This window comes from Myzus persicae, unplaced genomic scaffold, assembly GCF_001856785.1.
Source record: "Myzus persicae strain clone G006 unplaced genomic scaffold, MPER_G0061.0, whole genome shotgun sequence".
Lineage (NCBI taxonomy): Eukaryota > Metazoa > Arthropoda > Insecta > Hemiptera > Aphididae > Myzus > Myzus persicae.
Window position 1 is genome coordinate 322,644 of NW_019104056.1, and position 22,127 is coordinate 344,770.

The following is a 22,127-nucleotide window of genomic DNA, read 5'->3' on the forward strand; positions in this document are numbered from 1 at the left end:
GTATATTGTGTAAAATAAAACATAATATTATGATTGATTTTAAAATTAGGTATCATTCGCTTTAGTGTAATTCGTGTATGTTTAATCTTTATAGTAAAGGTACTTCATTTATCTGTATAATAATAAAATACTAAAATAATTTAATTAAACTTAAAAAATTGACTGGATAAAATTAGAGTGTTTTAATAATAAACATTAAGCAGTAGATATACTCAATAGCATGGTCAATATTCATAATTATTTATTCAAGACACCCTTTGTGCCATAGGTACTGCGGCACCACAATTAATATTCAAAACATTAATACTGATTATCCCATCTTTGGTCGATACTGTATATAATTTAATATATAATATTATAATATAATAGGTAACTCAATCGTAAAATAATAATAATAATTATGACAAACAACAATAAATTATTTAAAAAAAAAAAAGGAATATTGGTATTATCATTGTCATTAAGGACATGTAGGTATGTCGAATGGAGGGGGGAGGGTTAGATACTCATAAAATATAGAATACTACGAGACGTCTGACAACCAAAAAAAAAAAAAATAGAATCAATAATACACACAAACATTTTGTTCACTAGTGTCTTTTGTTTTTTTTTCATTTATAAGATCGACGCTTCTTCATCCGGTATGTTCGTCAGATACGGATCCGTGTCCCAATAATACCGTGGAGGTCCTTCCGACACGCAGAGCTGTTGTTCCAGAGGTTCGGTCCCCTCCACCCAGTACATCACGTAAAAATTGCACATTTCGTCGTCGCTCGTCGCGCTGTGAACGAATTAAATGCAAAACCACCATCGGAGGAAGATTAACCACAGTGACTTGGATAATATTATATTATTTAATGAGTCGTGTCGATCGTCTTACCCGATTCTTGTAACGGTGTTTCGCCTGCTCTCCATTGTGCACCTGGCAGCCTATAGACAATACAATATTATATGATGTACCGAAGTTTAAACTGTTTAAAGCATTTATATATATTATATATATATAATAGAGTAGGACTGTGTAGTGCTATTATAGCGCTTAGCGGTAATTGGTATCAAACGGTTCTTGCGCTGTGGTAATGTGGTGTGATATTATAAAATTTAAATCCTCTGACGATACGAAATTCTAGGTAAAACATTTACAAAACTAATATACGATTACCTATATAGGTCAGGTTTATATACACCTATATAAGTAATCGTTTATTCTTTTTCAGATTTTTAATAAAACAAAGAGTATGCGTAAACTAATATGTTTTATGCTACTAAAAAATGACAATACTTTTGCCGGGTTGAAAGAAAAATCGATTGATTGAATGAATAAATCACGTCTATGGGACCATTAATAGCTCACTATTGATTGGTAAGACATAGTAATTGTACATGCAGCCCGGTGTAAGTTTGTAAAATTATTCGAAATTGTATTATTTGATCGTATCAATTATATAGACACCCCATGGCGGTTAGGCATAACAAATCGTAAACTACATAGATAGGAAATCGACACTAGAAGATTACTAACCAGTATATCACCAGACTCGACGGTAATATTGTTCTCTATTGGGTAAAACATTTGTGGAGTCATAGGATCTCTTTTTCCAAGCAGATCCCATTTTTGTACTTCTTTGTTAATATTCTTTACTCTGTAACCGCTTACAACTTTACCTATTGAAAGCAAAAAGTCGACAATTATTGTTGTGATGTAAACATATAAGTTTATATTTTCAACATCAAAATAAAATGTGTACCAAGCACACGTCGTGCAACACATACCAAGTTCGTGGGTGTGGACCCTATACGCAAACGGATGTATGACTTTCCCAATCTCGAAGAGAGGACACGATGTTTCCATGTGTTCGATCGCATTCGGTGGAACTCGTCCGTTTGTAGCCAGTAGGTATACTCCAGCTTGTTTATCTAACCTGTAGGAACAAAATTTAGGTATTAGCCATTAGTAGCACTTAAAAAAAATAATTAAAAAGAAGAGGGGGGTAGGTTCTTACAGCTTAAGTAGATACTTTATTGTAATTACTAGTTGTATATGAGTGTAAATGTAATTTAGTATTATTTACAGTCATATAGATATAAGTCTTTAGCAATAAGCACCAAATGCAAAGTGGTACCTACTTGGTACTTAATCACTCATAAGTTGTATACCTAGGTAACGTATATTGTAGAAACCTATAGCGATTTTACAATTGTGTGTTTTTTCCATATGTAGGTATGATGTATGTACACGATTTAAAGTAGAAAAATTGCTTCGATATTCAACTTTAAAGGTGGTTTCTAGTATCAAATTGGTTATAATTGGTACTGTCGGGGACCAACACTATTGAAAATTCGTATTTCGTAGTCCTCGAAATATTTGGGAAAAACAAAAACAAACGGGAATTTTTGACAAAATCGATATTTTTATTTTGTTGTAAGTAATTCAAAAACGATTAACTCGCTCTGGATAGGCAGGTTTACCTACTTGAAATTTCAACCAAATATATATATTAGCATTTTTCGTATATCGAATAATTTTCAAAATTAATGTCTTTTGAACTATTTATAGACATTTTATTTTTTCAATTTTTTTTCCATAAATATGGGATAAAACAATTTCGCTATTCCGAATCAAGGGAGCAGGAAACAAATTTTTAGCTAAGATAGCATTTTATAGGTTCAAAGGGGAAAAAATACAATAGTCATCCAGTATCCTACATGCCATTATACCTATTGGCTATTGATTATAAAAACTTAGATGGACGTAAAAGAAAATATTATATTATCTTACTGTTGTTCCGTGTAATGCAGATATATCCCAGAGTTATCCGTTTCGTCATCTGTAAAGTAAATAAATTGTACACAAAAATTAGTTATAGTAACACGACTGACGTATCATTACAGTCATATTTCGGTCCTAATGTCTGAGATTTCAAACATTTAGGAAAAATTGTGAACTCATCAGTAGAGTGCTCAGCTTTTTTGTTAGAGGGGGAGGGGGATATTAATTTTTGACTAATCTCAGATTTAGTGGTAAATATGCCTTCATTGCTTTATTCTATATATTTAAAAAATGATCCAAGAGGGAAGATGACACCTTCATCACCTCTCCTCCTCCTCTCTCTCGCAGTCAGACTCATACTCAACTATAGTCGAGTAATATATAAAATAATTTGAAATATGATAACAATTCTGTTCTGTAAGTAGTCAATAGTCATATTTATAAATTTATAGTACTAACCTTCAAACATCCTGTGGTAGTGAACCTGTAAAACTAAATAGTTGATCTGCGAATCACCACCGACTTTAAACCCAACTCCATTTGGAAGTTTCAAAGTTGGCGCATCACGAGCCCAAGCGTACATTATCTGAGAAAATTATAAATTGTTTCATTGTTAAGTACATACGAAAAAATTCACCTAAAATAATGAACACGAACATTAGATCCTGATTTGCATGGGTTTGAATGCATGTACGTCTTATGTTTATTTGATGCCATTTGCATTTCTCCACAATTCCTTAAAAATGAACAATTATTATTGATAACAGCAATTTAAAACAAGCTCGGAGGACGTTGTTTACCAAACGGGATCTTCGCTTCCGGGCTCTGAACACCCATAAAGTAACATATGGTGTGATGTATGACCGTGTGCTTTTGGCTCGAAACCGACTGAAAAAAATTAATAAAATTCATTGTACAGCAGCATGTATGTGAAACAATAACGAATTTGAAATTTTTAAGTTACCAAACAATACTTTCTGAAATAGATTCATATAAAATATTACGTAGGTGCCTATGTATGGGTGTCATAGGTACAATAACACATTGACATCTGACATACCTACCTATATTATATACTATAATAGTAGTTTACAGATATACACGAATGAAGAATGGTTAATAATACCGATATTAACTAATAAAGAAATAGGTGTAGGTACTTCAATTCATGCGAACAAGTAAAATTAAATTTAAAATATTAAATATAACTATATAATTGTGTTGTTAAAATTGTTACACTTACCGATAAAGTAAGACTTGCTTGGGTCTATCCTAATAGGAGTGCACAAATACAAGTCCATCTAAAAAAAAAAAAAAATTGTTAGTTTGTCATATTTATTAAATCTAGAATAATGTATATGTTACAGCTAAAGTGTTAAATTCCGTTATTTTATGAAATAACTAGGTAGTTCATGAATTACTTACGAATGTTAGTTAAAGTATGAAATAATACATGAAAATTGTACTTTAACCAGTTATTCTATACAATTTCAGTTTGATATCCGTTAAAGCATAAAATACATTACAATTTAAAATATATTTTTAAATATTTTATTATTTACAATTTGACACATTAACGAAGTGATGTCAGGGAATGTATAAAATAACTAGTTTAAGTATAAATTATATACATGACCTACAAGCTTTAGTTGTTTCATAAATTACCTAGTTATTTCATAAACTAACTGATTCAACACTTTAACTGTAACATATACAATAATACCAACAACATTTACAAAATTAATAAATCAGTGTTATAGAACAATTACTGCAGAGATACTAAAAATAAACCTTGCTAAAATAGCAACGTCAGTGAACGTCATAATATACTCTCATAGATATGATTTTAAACTAACAAATTAATTTATTGTTAATTGTTAACCTTTTATTATATACCTACCTATTTATATTATATTGCCTAAATAAATACATATTATAATATTTTGCTTAGCTCCAATAATTGAAAATAAATTAATATTGTTTTTATATACAGAAGAATAAATTCTAGTTACTATAATTATTTTATCTGAATTATATTTAAAGTTATTAAGTTTAAAAATTCAACATAATATAACCGAAATAATTATTAGTGTACCTACATCAAGTTCTACTCATTTTTTACATGATATTATTAGGGAATAATTTTTTTGCCGTCTACCTACTTGTTAATACAATATTATGAGGGTTTAGTTCACCTAAGTAAAAAAAACAATATGTACAATATAATATAGTACATTATACCTATACGTCCATACATCATGGGGGTATATAACAAGGTAACATGTAAGGAATCATAAAAACAATGTTTTCTCGTTTACTGTAATTTATTATTTCAGCTTTTTATTAAATACAGAACATAAATATATATCGCTGAATATAATATTATAGGTTTCGTTTCTCAATTTTAACATATTTTATATTTATAAAGTTAAACAAATCTATCAGTTACTGCACTAAGTTTCACGGAAACAAATATTCCCTGAACTGGTGCACCAAGATAACAATAAAAAAACTCGAATAGGTAGTCCCGTTATGTTCTGGTCTTGAAGTATATTGGACGCGAAATTAGTCAAACAATCTATATTCAAGAATCTGTGACATTCGACGATCAGTCGTCACGCCCGGTACGACGAAATACTAACACTTCAAGTATAATATATCGTAGTAATCGTACATCTTTATAACGTTACTTGAAATTATATTTTTCAAGAGAGGTTCGTTTTTTTCAAATACTTATTTGAAAACGAATTCAATATTCAATAGTAGTGGTAAACGTCAATTTACAATAATATGTTATAAAAAAAATCGACAAAGAATAGTAATAATGAGGTAAATAACACTGTAAAACCTCATTTTAAAAATAGGTACTGCAAATATTGGTTCACTCTATACACTCGTATTTCATCTGGAAAAGAGTTTTAAACGTGATTTGGACAAAAAAGGTCAACATTCGGTTAAAATGAAGCTGGCATTAAATTAAATTTATCGTTGTTATTTTGCTGTTTTTTCGATTTTCACTGAGATAATATAACTGCAGAGCAATTTGAAATCGTTTGACTGTCGCTACAGTTTAGTTTGATATTTATTGAGTCCCAGAGGACGCAAAATAAACTTTCTGAACTTTTATGGTGATGATAAAAGCGAAAGTATTGACGTTTACAGTTGATAATTGTTTTTACTTTTACTATTGCAGTGTCCGACTACAGCAGCTGGTTGAGTGATCCATAGTGATCCATTATTCGTGTATAGAAAAAATTTAATTTACATAGTTTGATTAATCAGTCAGAGTAAATTATTGATAAATTGAGTATAATATTCACTAATTTATCCGGTTACATTAGCAGTGTCATATACGCCGAAGAATTCAGACGTACACAAATAAACGAACAAAATATAATGTAAGGAGCACTTAAAACGGAGTTTAATGTAGTTATCGTGTCACGCGAACATCGCCACACCTAAACCCCTTTTTCTTTCCTCACATATCCCATAAATATCATCACCAAATTTAAGTATTTAACGTATTTTTAAATATAGTACTTATTGACTGTGTGTAAAATTATATTAATTATTATTGCATTACGTAAATATTATCTTAACTTATAGATTTGACAAATGTATATTTTTATGCTGTTACTTAGCTTAGTGATGATAGCATGATTTGTTTTGAATTTTACTTATTACCCTATGATTATTTTCTTAACCCATTTCAGTTTTTAAATAATAATATTTTATTGCTACTTAATTTAATATATGCATATATCTTAATAGCTTAACCCACCATTAAGTATAATATAATATTATTATAATATAACTACAAAGGTAAGGTTTATGGTATAGGTATGGCAATATTATAAAGTAATAATACGTATATGAATTTTAGCGTTTGCGACTTTGCGTGCATATATTATAATAATATGGAAATTTCTTATAAAAACACAGTTTATATAATAAACCAATAATATATTATGCATGTAGGTTAAGTAAAAGTTAAGTTTAGAGAAGTACTCTTGGGATTTAATCGAAAATGTACCGCGGACAATATATTTAAGATAAGTCATCATTCGCAGGCTGCAAAGTGCAAACACCGAAACACTAACCCATCGAATCCAATATTATTTGAAGTTAAATGTCACTCGAGTGCTTTTCTGCAATATTATGCAGAGCCGTGTCAAGGGGGTAGGAAATAGGGCAAGTGCCCTTGACTGGGCAAAAGTGGTAACATTTGTAAGGGCGGAAAATGCATAAATATGTATGCCTAATAGAGGTGTCGAATAATATTGCCCTGAGGCGCCAATGAAACGGCACTGATATTATAATTTATAATATCATACGTGTTTAAAAACACAAACAACAATATCTTGTTATGCCAAACTCGAGGGGTTGCTGATTCTATCACCGGATGGTCTTCCTCCTCTGCACAAGACGTATAGCATTATCCATTTTTATTGTGCACATTAAAAATGTATCTTGTTTTCTTATTCTGCTCAAACACAGACTATATATGTATACCACGGGTTGTAAAATGTCATAAATATTTAAAACAATAACCAATTTATAAATTATAATGTAAGTATGCAATATGCATGTCTGACGAAATACGATCAATATAGTGCCGTACTGCCGTTCGTCGAATCGTCTGATATCGGTAAATAATGTATACATTACATGTAAACAGTAAATTCACGACAGTAAATAATAATATAATATAATATATACATCGGGTAGCGCTTCCATAAATGATAATCTCCTGTCACTAACCAGTAACCATTATTAACTTTCAAAGTCGCTCATTATAGTATTATACTAATAAATTATACTGTATACCTATAGAATGTAAATAACTTTAATATAATACAAATTATCAATATATATATATATATATACAGACACGCAGACCACCGTATATTTTATTAGATTGATAAATACTGTGAAATTGTGTATATTATTATCTTTGATGTGATATCAGAGCACAACATTTAAAACTTAACGTAGGTAGGTTAACAAGATATATATCTCACTATCTCAGAGAGTCCGAGAGGTGGTCACTAGTCGTACAACACATAGGTAATATAAAAATGTCGTTCGTATATATTGTAAGTACCTAACATGCTACTAGATATTTTTCCCATGCAAAAAAAATGTAGGAGTCGTAACAATATTTTGGTTGTAGTGCAGCGGGAAAGTATCTAATAGCATGCTAAATTTTGTTTGGAATTTAACTTAATTTTTTTTGTTGATTTGTGTTTCCACGGCAATAAACAAGGCACCATCACCAAAATCGGTTAAAAAAAAAGTTGTCCCCAGCTCAAAAACATATATCGAAGTTAATAAAAGTCTTAAATCATTTTTACTATCATTATGTATTTTGAAGTTGAACGATATCTTAGCATAGGTATTCATAATTGTTTATAAAATATAACATGTACTGACGTACAGTGTATCTGTGTGTATGATGTAGACGTGGATTATAAAAAGTTTATTGGATCGAAGTAACTTTTGTGAGAGATTTAAAACCGTAACACAGTATTATAGAATTATTATGTGAAATTTTGATTAGGTAACACAACAATTAAATAGCTTGAATGAAAAATAATTTACATACAAATTAATAAATTTGAAAAAGATATCAAATGCTCTCAAATAGGTTACTATACCGACGACGGTTTGACTATATGGTGACTTGTAAATGAGCATTTCGGACCCAAATTGGTGTATAATTTGGTAGGTACGTTAATAATTTGTTAAATTGAGTCGAGACAAAGTAAACAGACTAAAAATAGGGTTATCTTAGGCCAGGGGTTCCCAACCATTTTATCACTGAGTGCCACCAGACACTTTTATAATCAATACGCGTACCACCATTTATTCTAAAACCAAATTAGAAGTCAAATTGTTTTTAATGTATATTTCTATATTTGATATTTATGAAAGTAAAATAATCTTAATATTTAAATTACACTTTTAAAATTTAATATGATATTTTTTGTTGTTTACTTTGTACTAGAATATCAATATCAAGCTTAGACTAATAACTAGGACATTTTTAGTATTTTTAATAATATAAAATCACAAATCCAAAAACAATGGCATTTTTAAATACCACAAATATCATAAAAAAATTGTGACTTATAAAACTTTTAAATATTATGTAACAGTAACAACTAATCTTAAGAAAAATACCATGTAAAATGTTAATGTCAGACAAATAACCCAAGTTGTTGAAGCCATTTCTCTAAATAATAATAAAAAAAAGTCGCAAATCGATCGTTTGATTTCAATTAGGTACATTTTAAATACTTTATTCTAAATATACCTATCTAATTTAGAATCGTATTTTAATGCAATAAAATAGTATCAAATGTGACAATATAATATAGTGAAGTAATATTATTAATTTATAAATTTATGTCGAATATACGAGTCACCGCTAAAATACGGATGAGATTGGTCGTACTAAATTAACCTAGACACACTACAGCTGAATCGTACAGGTTCCCGGTCACACGCATCAGCTATATATAATAGTAATAGTACCTATACCTATTGTATTGTATAATATAAAAATATATTCGTACCGAAACGCATTGTGTTTATGTATCTATAATATATATAATATACAGGGTGTCCAGTGACTCATCGTGAAGATTTATCTATTGCGATATCTCCTGAAATTATAGAGTCATGGAGATATCGTAATTCTGTTTTGATGATAACTTTATTATGAGTCTTATAATTTATAACACTCATAGGGACAAAGACTCTTTGTTAATATATTTTCAAGTTTAAATTTGATTTTAAGTTTTGGTATGATAACAATTTTTTTAATTAATTATTTTCAAAAAGAAATTATATTGCCGTTTTTTAGAGTTTGTTTTTCTGAAAATGTTGATCTTTCTAAATTGTATTTTCATTAATCTCACGAATGTCGAAAATAAAAGATTTAATTACATTTTTTTCGGAAAAATTAAAAATAGCCAATTTGTAAATCTAATTTTTAGACAAAATTCGATGGTAAAAACGTTTATTCGAGTAAAATAATTAAATCTTCACAATTTTTTTAAATTTTAATATTTATTTGAAGTAAATTAATAATTTGAAAAGTAGTAGTTTTTAATCCAATATATCCTTTTTCTACATTTCTTGGCCACATAATAAGTACAAACATAATTTCTTAAATCATTTGCTATCCATATAATTTTTATCATACGTTTAACTGGTTTCAATTTCTTCAATTTTTTTTTCGTCAGTTCCTGTTACACTCGGTAAAATATATATTTTACATGAATTGTATAATATTATGATATATATTATGAATGGCAATGGAAGTGTGCGAAGCGATGGTCAGACTGCGTGCGGCGTGTCACGCGTACACCCGGAGCGCCTACAATGCAGGTCCCCCCACCTCCATGGAACCGCGTGACTGTCCATAGTTTAGAAGTCGTCGTCCCATTATAATTGACGTACAACGGTGAAAAATAATTAGGTAGGTACAAAGTTGACCGCAAAATAATTCGACGGTTCTGTGAAATGCTACAAAAACAAAACACGACGCAACTGGTTTTATTCTAATGCAAATGCAACGCCTTCGCCTATTTTATAACTTATGGCTTACGAGTTATGAGTACGCTACAAATTGAAAGTTACTCACATCGACTTTGTTGTTATATAATAATATTGTGACCCAGACGAATAAAATAAATTTGCGGTGTAATACAGAGCGAAGGGAGCTCCCCACATCATCCCCCTTAAGACCCACGGCACCAGCACCCACGCTATTTCTCTTTGCATACAAATTATATAGTGCAGCAGTGATCCTGCAATAATTATAACGAGTAGCGCGGTACAACATGTTCTAAGTGAATCTTGGGAAAAAAACCAAACCGAAAAACACGACAAATGTATTTTACATAAAAACCGCAAAATATATATGTTTTTCAGTCAATTATCAAATTATCAAATTAAATTATTGAAATATCAAAAATATAAATTGGTGAAAAATAATAATGAAACACAAATATTGTATAGTAAATACTACATTACTACAGCTGTTCAAAAATTTGTTGCATCTCTATCACCATTCAAATATTCTTTTACTTGAAAATCACAAATATCAGGTTTTTTCACAATAAAGTGAAAATAATAATCTTATGCATGCTGCTGCTGTTATTGGCAATAAAAGTATAAAACCAATTTGAAAAAATCAATATAATATTTGGTTATATAATATAATACAAATATGCTGAAATTAATTACAACTATACTGTTGTTCTTGAATATACTTTTAAAATTAAAATCTTGTCATTTTTCACCCTTGACCTTTTTTCCTTGTGGTTTTTTACCGATTACCTTTTAAGTGGCACATAATGTATTTCATTCTCCTAGAGAATATCCGAGTGTGGTTCTCAAAAAATGTGTAATCCAAGTACATCGAAAACGGAACGTCATAAATATAATATATTATATAGATCCATCGCCAGAAAACAGTCCTACATCCATACTTAACAGTATCACACACATTGATGTTATTAATTTGTGTTATGGATACATGTTAGATCATTATAATTCTACAACAGGTTACAGGTTGTACAATATTTAAGGTCAAGTCTTGCATTTAAAGGCGTCCGGGAAGGCGTCTTATTTTCGTCAACTGTCGTAACTGCATTATGACCGTGTCGATTGTGTGCAATGCGTCATATCAATACATTATTATTATGTATTTTAGAGGTTTGTCTCGTAATTCGTAAACATATATTTATGTATTAAAATTAAAAATTATATATCTAATGTTAATTTACTACCTTAAACATATTATATATTGTAAAACTAATTTAGCAGCTGGAACTTTTCTCCACTTTTTTTAACCTTATCTCTGGCTAACTCTGTGTGTACGGATGTTGTATATGTTTCGAGAGATCGATTTAGGAATTGTATTTTGTCAATTTTACGTTATTTTTTCCTAATTCATGAATTATGTTTTTTTTTTTTTTATCAGTAGGTACCTATTGCATTGTGTATTAATTTATTTTTATGTTGAAATTGTTTCTTTTAATAGTATTAATTTATGATCGTTTTTGCTAAAATCGTATCAATCGTAAATGCTCACTCGGCACTGTCGTATGCGTGCACCAGGTACTCACCTTTTTGGGCCGCACGTTGGGCATGAGCAGCGAGTACTTGTCCACGCTGTACGACTCGGCTGACGGCCATATGGTGGCGACGACTACGACCACAACCAGCGAGACCAAAGACCTCGAGTACGCGACCGACGACATGCTGCGACAGTGGCGTTGGCGCACGGGCGTCACTGCAAGCGTAAAACACAGCCGCGAAGACCGGTTGTCCGCGGACGACTGCGGACGACGGAACGCGCGATTCCTGTACTGACCGCCTTGCAACTGATCCGCCGCTCGCCTACGAGACGGTGACCGAGCGAATCGTCATGTGCGCACGGCAATCACCTTTATCACACCACATCACCGCCGCCAAGACGGACGCTGTAAACGGCGTGCGTGTCGCCCTACGCGACGCTGCTAATTATAATAGTATTATTATTCGAAGTGTATTTGATAATAATTTTATGGTGACGGTTTGCTATGATGTCGTGGTGCTATATAAAAACGGAGGTCACGACGAAACGGCACCGTGACAATAATTATTTTAAAACCTACTCTGTACGAACCGCTGTGTTGTGCAGGTGTAAAATAATAACTTTTCGTTATGTTTTGGCGCGCACTCCAGCTGCTGCACTACAACTCTCGGGGCCAACGCACCTGAACCGCGACGACCGGTGTACGGGCGAGGACTATGGAAACCTCTCTCTCGCGCGCGCGCGTATGTTTGCGAGTGTGTGTCTGTGTAATTGTTTCCTCGGTACACCCACCGCGCGCGCCGGCGGTCCCCACTCAACTCGTCGACCACCACCACCACCACCAACGCCGCCGCCGCCGCCGCCGCTACCGCATGAGCCTGTCCGTGTGAAGAGAAGACGCAACATGCTCCGTCCATCAGTGGCGGCCCCGCTGATGTAGCGACGTTAGTACGTAACCTCCCGCTATCGATTTTCCCGGTCCCGCGAATCCAACAGTTGTGCGTGGGCGCCACCACCCCGCCGACAGACACACCCCGTGCCCACGCAAACCGAAAGTGAGAGAGCGCCACCTCCGCAACGTCCACCCCCCACCCAACACCCTAGACCCACGAACGACCGGCCACCCACACCCCTCGGCCTTTTCTCCATCACTCGCGACGGGCGCGCTCTCTGCAGATCACCCCCACAGAGGCACCGACATTCCGGGTTGTTGTGATACACGCAAATGGGTATTACAGAGGAGTAGACTCGCTGCGTCTGAGTGCTGTCGAGACGCGTTCTATTATTGGTTTTCTGCTCAAACAGTGACGCGTACACGTGGTTGGTGCTTTCGTTGACGAGGAAAACGCGTGGTAAGTATTCGTCGGACGAATTTCAAATTTCTGTTGTTTTGAACGCATTGCACAAGGTGCGCATCATTATTCAATTTTTTTTCAAGTTAATTCCATAACACTACCTAGTATTATATCATTATATTAATGCGCTTATATATTGTATATTTTTGTGCGTCCATGTTGTTCGATCTTATTGTTTTCGAATACCGAATAATATTATGGTTTTAAAATTATAATTGTTCTCGTACTCGACAAACCTTCTGATATCATATTATTATTAATCCTAAATTTTATAATATTAATCTAAACGTCAATTGCTTTGCGCAATAATTATATTATTATAAATTATAATATGACAATGCAATATATAAATATTACTATAGGCATAAAAAAACAAATTCTGTATATTATTATGTAAAAACAGGAACGCTATACTTTCTATCATCCGTATAACCGTAATATACCTATATATTTTAACAGCGAGAATAATATTATACTTAATATGTTAGTATACATCGCACCCGTTATAAGCCGAAAACCAAAACCAAAATTCCTGCATTCCCACTACCTACTCACAACTCACCCTATCCACTCACGACCGGTATACTCTCCACTTAGATTCGATATTGTGCGTACGCACTCGCATGCACACTGCAATGACATACCAACGGTCGATGTGACTTGCCCACACTCTACTCCTTGAAAACTGTCAATAGCTATAATAGTTTCATCAGTCGTCTATAATACAATCATCGTTGAAATCAAATAAAATAATTTTTTACGCGTCTACTATAATGAAAAAAATTGTACGTATAATACATTTTGTATCCCATACGGTTCATTGCTTAGTTTTGGTCTCAGAATAATGCATTGCATGTAATAATTCATATTATAATGTGTAAGTTACAAAAGACATATTATTATCATAGAACAATATTATGTTAGCTCCTTGAGAGTGTCCAATCGATTATTGTATTCGGTGGTCCAACGTTCAAACATCTGTTTATCTGATATGCGATAAGAACCGCGATAACCTATATACAGCTCTAAGATGACGCAATGTACACCAGGAGTATAATCATAGAACAGTATAACTATCCCTATACAAATAAAATTTAATAAGCCTGTAGGACTCTAAATGATTTTTTTGAAAAAATGAATTAGGTACTTTCCATAATATAATATGCATTTATATTATATAAATTGTTTAGGACGCGACCTATCCAATGCATCAAATAGTGTGCTTCTCACGTATTCAAATGTAGGTAGTGCCACTCAAGTGCGAATACCGTAAATACTTGACATTTTTACCTTTTAATTTTTTTTATCTTATCATTTTCTCTAAACATGACAACATATTTTGACTCTTTTTGAGCTACTTGCAGACATTTTCAATTTTTGATTTGAATGAGTTTTTTTTCTATAAATATGGAAAAACAAATTTGGCTACTTCAAAAACCTTAAGCATCTACAAGATGCCAAATTTCCAATAGACATTATACAACTATTAAATGATAAACTTTTTAGGTAATACTTGGAAACCAAAACATTTTATAAAATGACTACACCAACGGAAGATATGGATTTGAGTCAGTACAAGCATAGTCGCCATGAATCATCATATGCAAAACTAGACGCATATCGCAAGTATAAGATAACGTGGAAGTAAAATATTAATTAGACTTTTATGACATGATGATTTGTTTGTTTAGAGATGGTACATTATATGATATTACTTTAAAGTCAACAGACGGAAACGAAATACGTGCTCACAAATGCGTGCTGGTATCCAATAGTGAATATTTTGAAAAAATGTTCATTGGGAGATTCCAAGAGACCACTCAAGATGTTATCCAAATTAAAGATATTAGCAGTGAAGTCTTGCAAAATTTAATTGATTTCATGTATACTGGTGTATTGGTGCAGATCAATCAGGATAACATTGATGTAATGATTTTTATTTATCTTATATCAATATGAATATAATTTATTCTAATACAGGGTAAATGCTTAATCCTATACATTTTATTTTTAAAGGAAATGTTGTTCGGAGCTGAATTGTTCCTAATGAACGATGTTCGAGATGAATGCATTTCATACTATAAGCGGTCGTTGAGTGACGAAAATTGTTTGACGATTAAAGAAATTGCTGATATAAGAGGAATGACTAAATTGTCGGAAGAATGTTTCAATTATGCTCTACAATACTTTAAGTCAGTTGGTGTATCATCTTTGTATTGTAAATTTAGGGCCTGGAATAATATTATCTCAAAAGTCGATTTAATATGAGTTGTAAATGCCAAAAATATTCAAAACGTGAGACTAAACAGAGTTTTAACAATAGATTTTTAATCACGAAATCATTTATCATGTTAAACATCAATGCAGGTAAGAAGAAAAATGTTTTGGTCCATCTTCATCTCGATTTGTAGGCATACCTAATATGTATTGAGATTATTACTTGTTCCTAAGTATTCGACGTAACAGCGAGAAAATCGATCATACAAGGATACGTTTTGAATGTCCTTGTCTATATGTATAGTTTGTACAATACATGAAATATCACTTAGGATAAATCTCAAAAATGCACTAAAATTCAGAAATCTTAAAAAATTCAAATTGATGAGATAAGTTACGAAAAAACAATGTTAAATTAATCAAATCAATTTATTACTGCATTTTATCCCTGCAGCCGTGCCTTAATTATTTTATTATATATTTCTATTGATATATACAATTTAAAAATAATAATTTAAATTTATTTCATAGCGATGTAGTCCAACATCAGTCTTTTTTGGATGCAGACGTCAAACATTTAACGGAATTGTTGAAGAACGATGATTTGAACTGTAAAGAAGAAGAAGCAGTTAGTAAACTTATATCGAAACAAAGCAGTATAATATTTCATAGGTGGCATATGTGGTACTGGTGTGGAGGTACTCCCCCCCCTTCCAATGATAACCTCTAGATGCAAAATCATCAATTTCGTCTATAACAATTAACATTTTCATTAGGTACTATTTTCTTAAAGCCGGGTATATTTACTATTGAAAATGTTATCAAATAAAAATAAAACATTTTTAACTCTCATAAAATTGTATAGAATAATATTTGAAGAGCGATAATCATATTTAGTACTTATCTTTATTGAAAAAATGTAAAGCTTGGAATAAAGAAAAAGTGTGTGGGTGATGGAGCTCAAAGCACATATGCCATGGTAAATGTATGACCCCTTAAATTTCCACCAAGTGCAGCCAATGACAATATTATTAAGCTTGTACACTATTATTACCATCATACATAAGCAATTTAATGGTGAGGAAAAACTAAAAAATGTTCAGGTGTACAGAGCTGTTATAAAATGGATAAAACATGATGAAGCTGAACGAAAACATTTATTGCCAGGATTGTTGAAACATGTTAGGCTAATATTCATGTTGGAAGATTGTCTCCTTAAAGAAACTAAAACAGAACCACTCATTTATACTAATCCTCATTGTGAGTTCAAGCTGATTTAAAACGATTTAAAAATATACAAACAATTATACTATTTATATTATATATAAAATTTAAAATGGTTATGTTGATTATTTAGGTATGCATTGTTTCAAGAAAGTATTCAATCATTTTCATTTTAAATACGGAGATTCATTGAAGAAGATAATAACAAATGTGAGACCAAGAAAACATACTACCAATCTGGTAATTTTATTAAAATACTGCATGCTACTACATACTACTATTGCCTGACTGGATATATGATACAGATTGATTAATATTAATTTTAATTTTACAAATGTGTATAAAATCACGCTATCCTCATTTTATTTGCTGAAAACTAACGAAAATAGTATAAAATAATATAATATATAATAGTATATGATATACAAAATAACTCGAACAAAATCATGAATTATTTTGTAGAAAACATAATAATATAAGCTAACAGAAAGGCCGTCTCCTCTCAAAATCGTCTTTTTCGTATATAATAATTTGACATTGAATTCAAATTTAACATATTCATTACAGCTATAGTCGGTGACATACTCAATGGCGAGATACACTCGACATCGGGGGTGCTCAGCTCGACTCCTACTATACGACAGAGCAAACTTAATTTAATTTTTTTTTTTTGTTACAGTTTCAACTACTTGTTGTATAACGTATAATTTTAGTTTATGTTAAAATTATTATGTACATAGAGAGATGTTTACAATGAACTAAAATTATATTTGTACATTAACATTTTTTTTTAAAGGTAATTATTTTTTCTGTGCCAGTTTGGAGTCTTGTAGCTTTGTAGTGATTATTTGGGAGGATTTTAAATTCTTCTCTGGCCTCTGTGAGAATATGACAATGGGTGGATTGAGTTGCTAGAAGGACATGTCGTCTGTTCGGTTTTTTCCACCAGGTATCCGCGAGTGATTATCGTGTGGCCAATTCGCTATAAGTCTGTTTAGTATGACCTCTTCTGATCGGCTTAAATGATTAGGTTTTAGCCAGAGTTGGAATGGGTGTCGCCCAATTGCGGCCCAAAGTAACCTTTTTACCTTTTCACCCATCCCAATTGCCGCCCGTACACATTAGGTAGGAAACTACCTATACAGTGGTTATCAAAACGAAATAAATATCCCGATTACGTCCGATACGTATTTTGACAAAAAATATGTAACTAATCGTATTCACGATTCCCGCGATCACCAATATTTGGTGTGATAATATCTGGTCCATTAAAGATAAAAAAAATCAGATAAAAGGTAAGATTGCAAGTGGTGGAAAATATTACACTTTAATTTAACACTAAAATTATTATACTATTTGACTATTTATTAATATATTATTAATTGTATTTCCTATTTTTTTTTTTTATCATAAACAATCATTTGAATATTTGATTAACATATACTATTTATAGTCTTGTAAAAAATATTTGTGTATTTATTCATATATTTATGATAATAATCATAAACGAGACATTGTATTTGAGTTGCATATACAAATATGTCTAATACAAAATGCTTAATTTTATTAATTATAAGCTATTTTGTGAACCAATGTGTGTTTGGACGAGCAGCAATCGGGATACTTATATTTGGGATAAAATACGACTAGGTACCTGTATTCGGGCCCCAATCGGGCAACTCCGGTTGGAATGAGGTTTAACTGCCCTTAATTTATTTTCAGTTGCTTGGAGCCATTTTGAGTCCCATAATTTCATACAGTATTTGTCAACATTTTTTTGTATATTAACTGGTGATATAAGGGAGAGTAGTTTGCTACTGGGACTATTTATTGCATTTCGAACTGCTTTTTGCTTGATTTCTCGTTTGTTTTTATATTGAAATTTACAACATTTTGATTTACCTCTATAAATATGGATTTCACAATATTAATTTATTTATCTCATACATTTTTGTTTTGTGAATTGAACAGTTCACTTTAGATAAGGTACTGCGCCTAAAATTTCATCAAAGTACGCCGCCACCAGAATGTTTAAAACGTAGAGGAAATGACCTTCTTGAATATATAAATGTATACAATTTCGATGGTAATTTACCACACGTCGAATGGTATCAATATTTGAAGGAAGAAAATTTTCTCGAAGACTGGGACGAAGAATGGAGAGGTAATAATGATAGTACTGATGATGAAAGTGACGAATAGTACGAACTTAATTTTCTTAGTACTCAATAAATAAAAACAAATATTTTATATTAAGATTAAGGCTGTAACTGAACAATTTTTACTGAACAATATAAAATGATAAAATATATAACTATAAAATGTGTGAACAATAAAAATAATAAGCATAGATATGGGCCTTATATCCTTATCTTATCTGTCCAAGTATCTGTCTAAGTGTAATCTATATTTTTTAATAAATTATATAATAGCTTTGAACAGGAGACAGATGTATCCTTTCTTACGTAGGTAATACGTTAATGAATTACCATTTATTTATGGACAGTTTAGGTATTTCAGAATACTTATCTTTAATTTATTATTATTTTTATACATTAAAATATATTATAATTTTTGAACCTTGATTGTTGGAGACATCAATCAGACATCACTGTTTACTTATAAGTAATTAAAAATATCTTGAGAAATTAATAAGAATAATAAAGACCTTTCGATGTAAAAATCGTACATATCTGACCAATGAATAATAAAAACACATTTACACACAAATTCAATGAAACTAAATGCTCATCCGGCATTTGTGTATTTTATAATATGTGCTATACATTTTTTCCAATATTTTCCAATCACACACAAGTATGTGATGTTATATTTAAAAATTTAAAAATTCTACAAAATTATCTACGCTATGATTCTATGAATTGTTAAAAAATGACCAATGGACTATATTGCATATTGTAAAACAAATTATTGTTGTTTGTTCAAATATTTCTTATAAATTGACACATCCAGGATCCTTCAATGGTTTTTATACTGTTTATAAATTAGTGTTTTAAGTTTAATATGTTCATATATATAAGCATAACATTTTTACGATTTATAAAATATACATTAAGTTGAATTATAATTTATAATATTTATGATCATTATATAACTAGTGTTGTTATTAAGTCTCAAACACATATGATAATATTATTAATCTACTTACATACATACATATATGTGTTATTATTATATTTTGAAATATTTTACTTTATAAAATGTATTGTTAATTTATATTTTACTTATGTAATTGTAAATAATGGTCATGCTCAATCTTCAAATTATTAATACATGACATTTTTTTAAATGTGTTAAGTCATCACTTAAGTATTTAAGTATAATTTATGGTGGCGTCGCGGAAGCAATTCGAAAGCAGTTCCCGCGGCGTCGTCGGTTCAAAACTGTAAAAAAAAGTCTAAAAAAATGTATTTTTTTTGTTGAAAAGTTTTACCTGTGCCATACTAATAAGGGAATACAAAGTATATCATATTACATTATTTACGTAAAGTGACGGTTATTTATATGAAAGTGTATTGCATTTACTATTATTAAAGTATATAAATATAAATATGATTATTATACATCTGTTTGTAAATATTGTTATTCTTCCGTATACTTACATTCTCTGTTAGTTTTATTACGATGTCGGAAATTGTGTACCTGCTTTGTAGAACTTAAGAAACATCAATCTATACTTATTTATGGTTCAATAGTTGATTGCACTACATTTTTTATGAAATATCCAATAATAACATCTGTTACAATAATAAACCTTTGGATTCGCCCACAAAGAGAATACACTAGGTATGTATACAGTGAAATTAAAAATGAATTCACCGTTATAAAGTCAACACAATATGCGGAGAGCAAAATTTAAATATCTAAATAATATCATTATTAAATCTTTTGTTAGGTACTGACATACATCGGGTATTCGTGCGTAAACCACTATAGGGTATAAATGCATATTATGTATTTTAAAGGATTAGGTAGCTACAATATAAAGTTATATTGGAACAGCTATCTGGTTTTTAATTTTCTGTGCAAAAAACAGACCACTAACGCAACTATGACAATCCCAAAAAGTAGAATTAAAAAACTGTTCTGCTGTAGGCTCGAATGTAATAGTCAACGAAGACGACGAAATTTGAACGGGTATTGCAAGATTTCGAAAATCAAGACTTGGCCGCTACTGTTTCAGGTTAGTTTTATTTATCAGTCCCCGAAATAATTAGATATTAAAACATTTGCCGTCACATTCATTTTATATACAATTTTCTGTTTTGTATCAAACTTTTACAAATTGAATTAATGTTACATAAGAGAACTTGTGGAATATTTTCATATACGATTTAGCATAGTTTAGATATCCCAAATAATAAATATAGAAAAAGACTTGACAAAATATTAATGTTTAAATGGAAGATACTATTAATACATTTGCAATCATTACATAAAATTAAATAAATCAATCCACAATAAAGCACAAGTACACAATATAAACAAGATTGAGCAAACTATTATAAATTAGGTCCAAAAATATCAATATATTATGAAGTACCTGTAAGGCTATACAATTACGACCACACTTACTAACGGCGACCACAATATATATTGTTTTCATATATGCCTATAGTTATGATTACAATAACAAACACTTATAAATTAACACTCGTATCAAAACTAACTATAATGGTTCATGTCAAAAATATCAACATAATATGAGCACATCAAATTTTGGTTTCATTCTAAATTTTTTTTAAATTTACTACAATTCCGCTATTGTATTTTAATTAAATATTTTAGGTATTATAGGTATAATAGATTATTAGAATCGTCGTATTTTAATTGTTTTATATAATACATACACCAGTAAATTGAATAAACAAGTGTTCTGTAAATAACAAATTTTTATTTTTCAAATTAACAGTGTGAAACATATTTTTACACAAAGAAATACTGAATACATAGTAATATATGTATGATATAATAAACAAAAAAATATTTTAAAAAATTATAAAAAAAAAAAATAATATTATATATATATATTGAATACATCTTAATGTATATAGGTACCCGCAGGAATGGTTAACGGGAAAACAAAAAAACCAAAATCCTGAGGGCCAACTGAAAGGTTGTCAGCGGAAAACGACGGACGTCGGTACAAAACTAAAAGAAAAATGTAAAAAAAAATGCGACGAGGCACAAGGGTGCTCGAAAAACCGGATGACCGGATGTGACTTAAGGTGGCTATCGAGGGCACACGGGATTGTAAAGGGCGGGAGTGGACTGGGTCGGACTTCGTGAAGGTTCGATGCCCGCAGCGACGTGAGCGAATGGCGGCAAGACGGTGCCCAAAAAACATCGTTGATCAATGTGTCACCAGACAGCATCTCTCAATTATTTAACGGCGCCACGCCACATCGCTGTACCAGAGTACCACTCTAATCATTATTATTCGGACGAC

The 22,127-nt window shown here is 31.1% G+C and overlaps 2 protein-coding genes across 8 annotated transcripts; one reads left to right on the forward strand and one right to left on the reverse strand.

Annotated features, from left to right (window-relative positions):
* Positions 1–209: 209 nt before the first annotated feature.
* Positions 210–12,588, reverse strand: LOC111038163 (peptidylglycine alpha-hydroxylating monooxygenase). 4 transcript variants are annotated; one of them, XM_022321142.1, is made up of 11 exons: positions 12,453–12,588; positions 11,911–12,303; positions 4,014–4,071; positions 3,571–3,658; positions 3,428–3,506; positions 3,230–3,356; positions 2,780–2,828; positions 1,774–1,922; positions 1,523–1,665; positions 881–930; positions 210–781 (listed from the first exon to the last, which is right to left on the reverse strand). In XM_022321142.1, exons 2-11 carry the CDS (start codon positions 12,043–12,045, stop codon positions 616–618), a joined length of 1,044 nt encoding a protein of 347 aa, XP_022176834.1. In that variant the 5' UTR covers positions 12,046–12,303; positions 12,453–12,588; the 3' UTR covers positions 210–615. The 4 variants fall into 4 exon arrangements, with proteins under 4 accessions (XP_022176834.1, XP_022176833.1, XP_022176832.1 ...); XM_022321141.1 differs by having other exon boundaries at positions 11,911–12,300; positions 12,442–12,588; XM_022321140.1 differs by having other exon boundaries at positions 12,442–12,588.
* A 183-nt stretch (positions 12,589–12,771) lies between these two features.
* Positions 12,772–19,462, forward strand: LOC111038146 (kelch-like protein 17). 4 transcript variants are annotated; one of them, XM_022321118.1, is made up of 8 exons: positions 12,772–13,213; positions 14,723–14,842; positions 14,908–15,142; positions 15,233–15,408; positions 15,965–16,061; positions 16,537–16,693; positions 16,791–16,897; positions 17,337–18,029. In XM_022321118.1, exons 2-8 carry the CDS (start codon positions 14,754–14,756, stop codon positions 17,355–17,357), a joined length of 882 nt encoding a protein of 293 aa, XP_022176810.1. In that variant the 5' UTR covers positions 12,772–13,213; positions 14,723–14,753; the 3' UTR covers positions 17,358–18,029. The 4 variants fall into 4 exon arrangements, with proteins under 4 accessions (XP_022176810.1, XP_022176807.1, XP_022176808.1 ...); XM_022321115.1 differs by lacking the exon at positions 17,337–18,029 and adding an exon at positions 18,629–19,462 and having other exon boundaries at positions 12,773–13,213; XM_022321116.1 differs by lacking the exons at positions 12,772–13,213; positions 17,337–18,029 and adding exons at positions 13,892–14,093; positions 18,629–19,462.
* Positions 19,463–22,127: the final 2,665 nt, after the last annotated feature.

Excerpts from the sequence above, each read along its gene's own strand:
- LOC111038146 (XM_022321115.1), top strand. The coding sequence starts at position 14,754 with ATGACTACACCAACGGAAGATATGGATTTGAGTCAGTACAAGCATAGT. Across the intron at positions 16,062-16,536 it reads ACTGTAAAGAAGAAGAAGCA|GTGTACAGAGCTGTTATAAA; the intron begins GTTAGTAAACTT and ends AAAAATGTTCAG. Across the intron at positions 16,898-18,628 it reads GAAAACATACTACCAATCTG|TTCACTTTAGATAAGGTACT; the intron begins GTAATTTTATTA and ends TGAATTGAACAG.
- LOC111038163 (XM_022321142.1), bottom strand. The coding sequence starts at position 12,045 with ATGTCGTCGGTCGCGTACTCGAGGTCTTTGGTCTCGCTGGTTGTGGTC. Across the intron at positions 3,357-3,427 it reads CATGCAAATCAGGATCTAAT|ATAATGTACGCTTGGGCTCG; the intron begins GTTCGTGTTCAT and ends TAATTTTCTCAG. Across the intron at positions 931-1,522 it reads TCGAGTCTGGTGATATACTG|GCTGCCAGGTGCACAATGGA; the intron begins GTTAGTAATCTT and ends TATTGTCTATAG.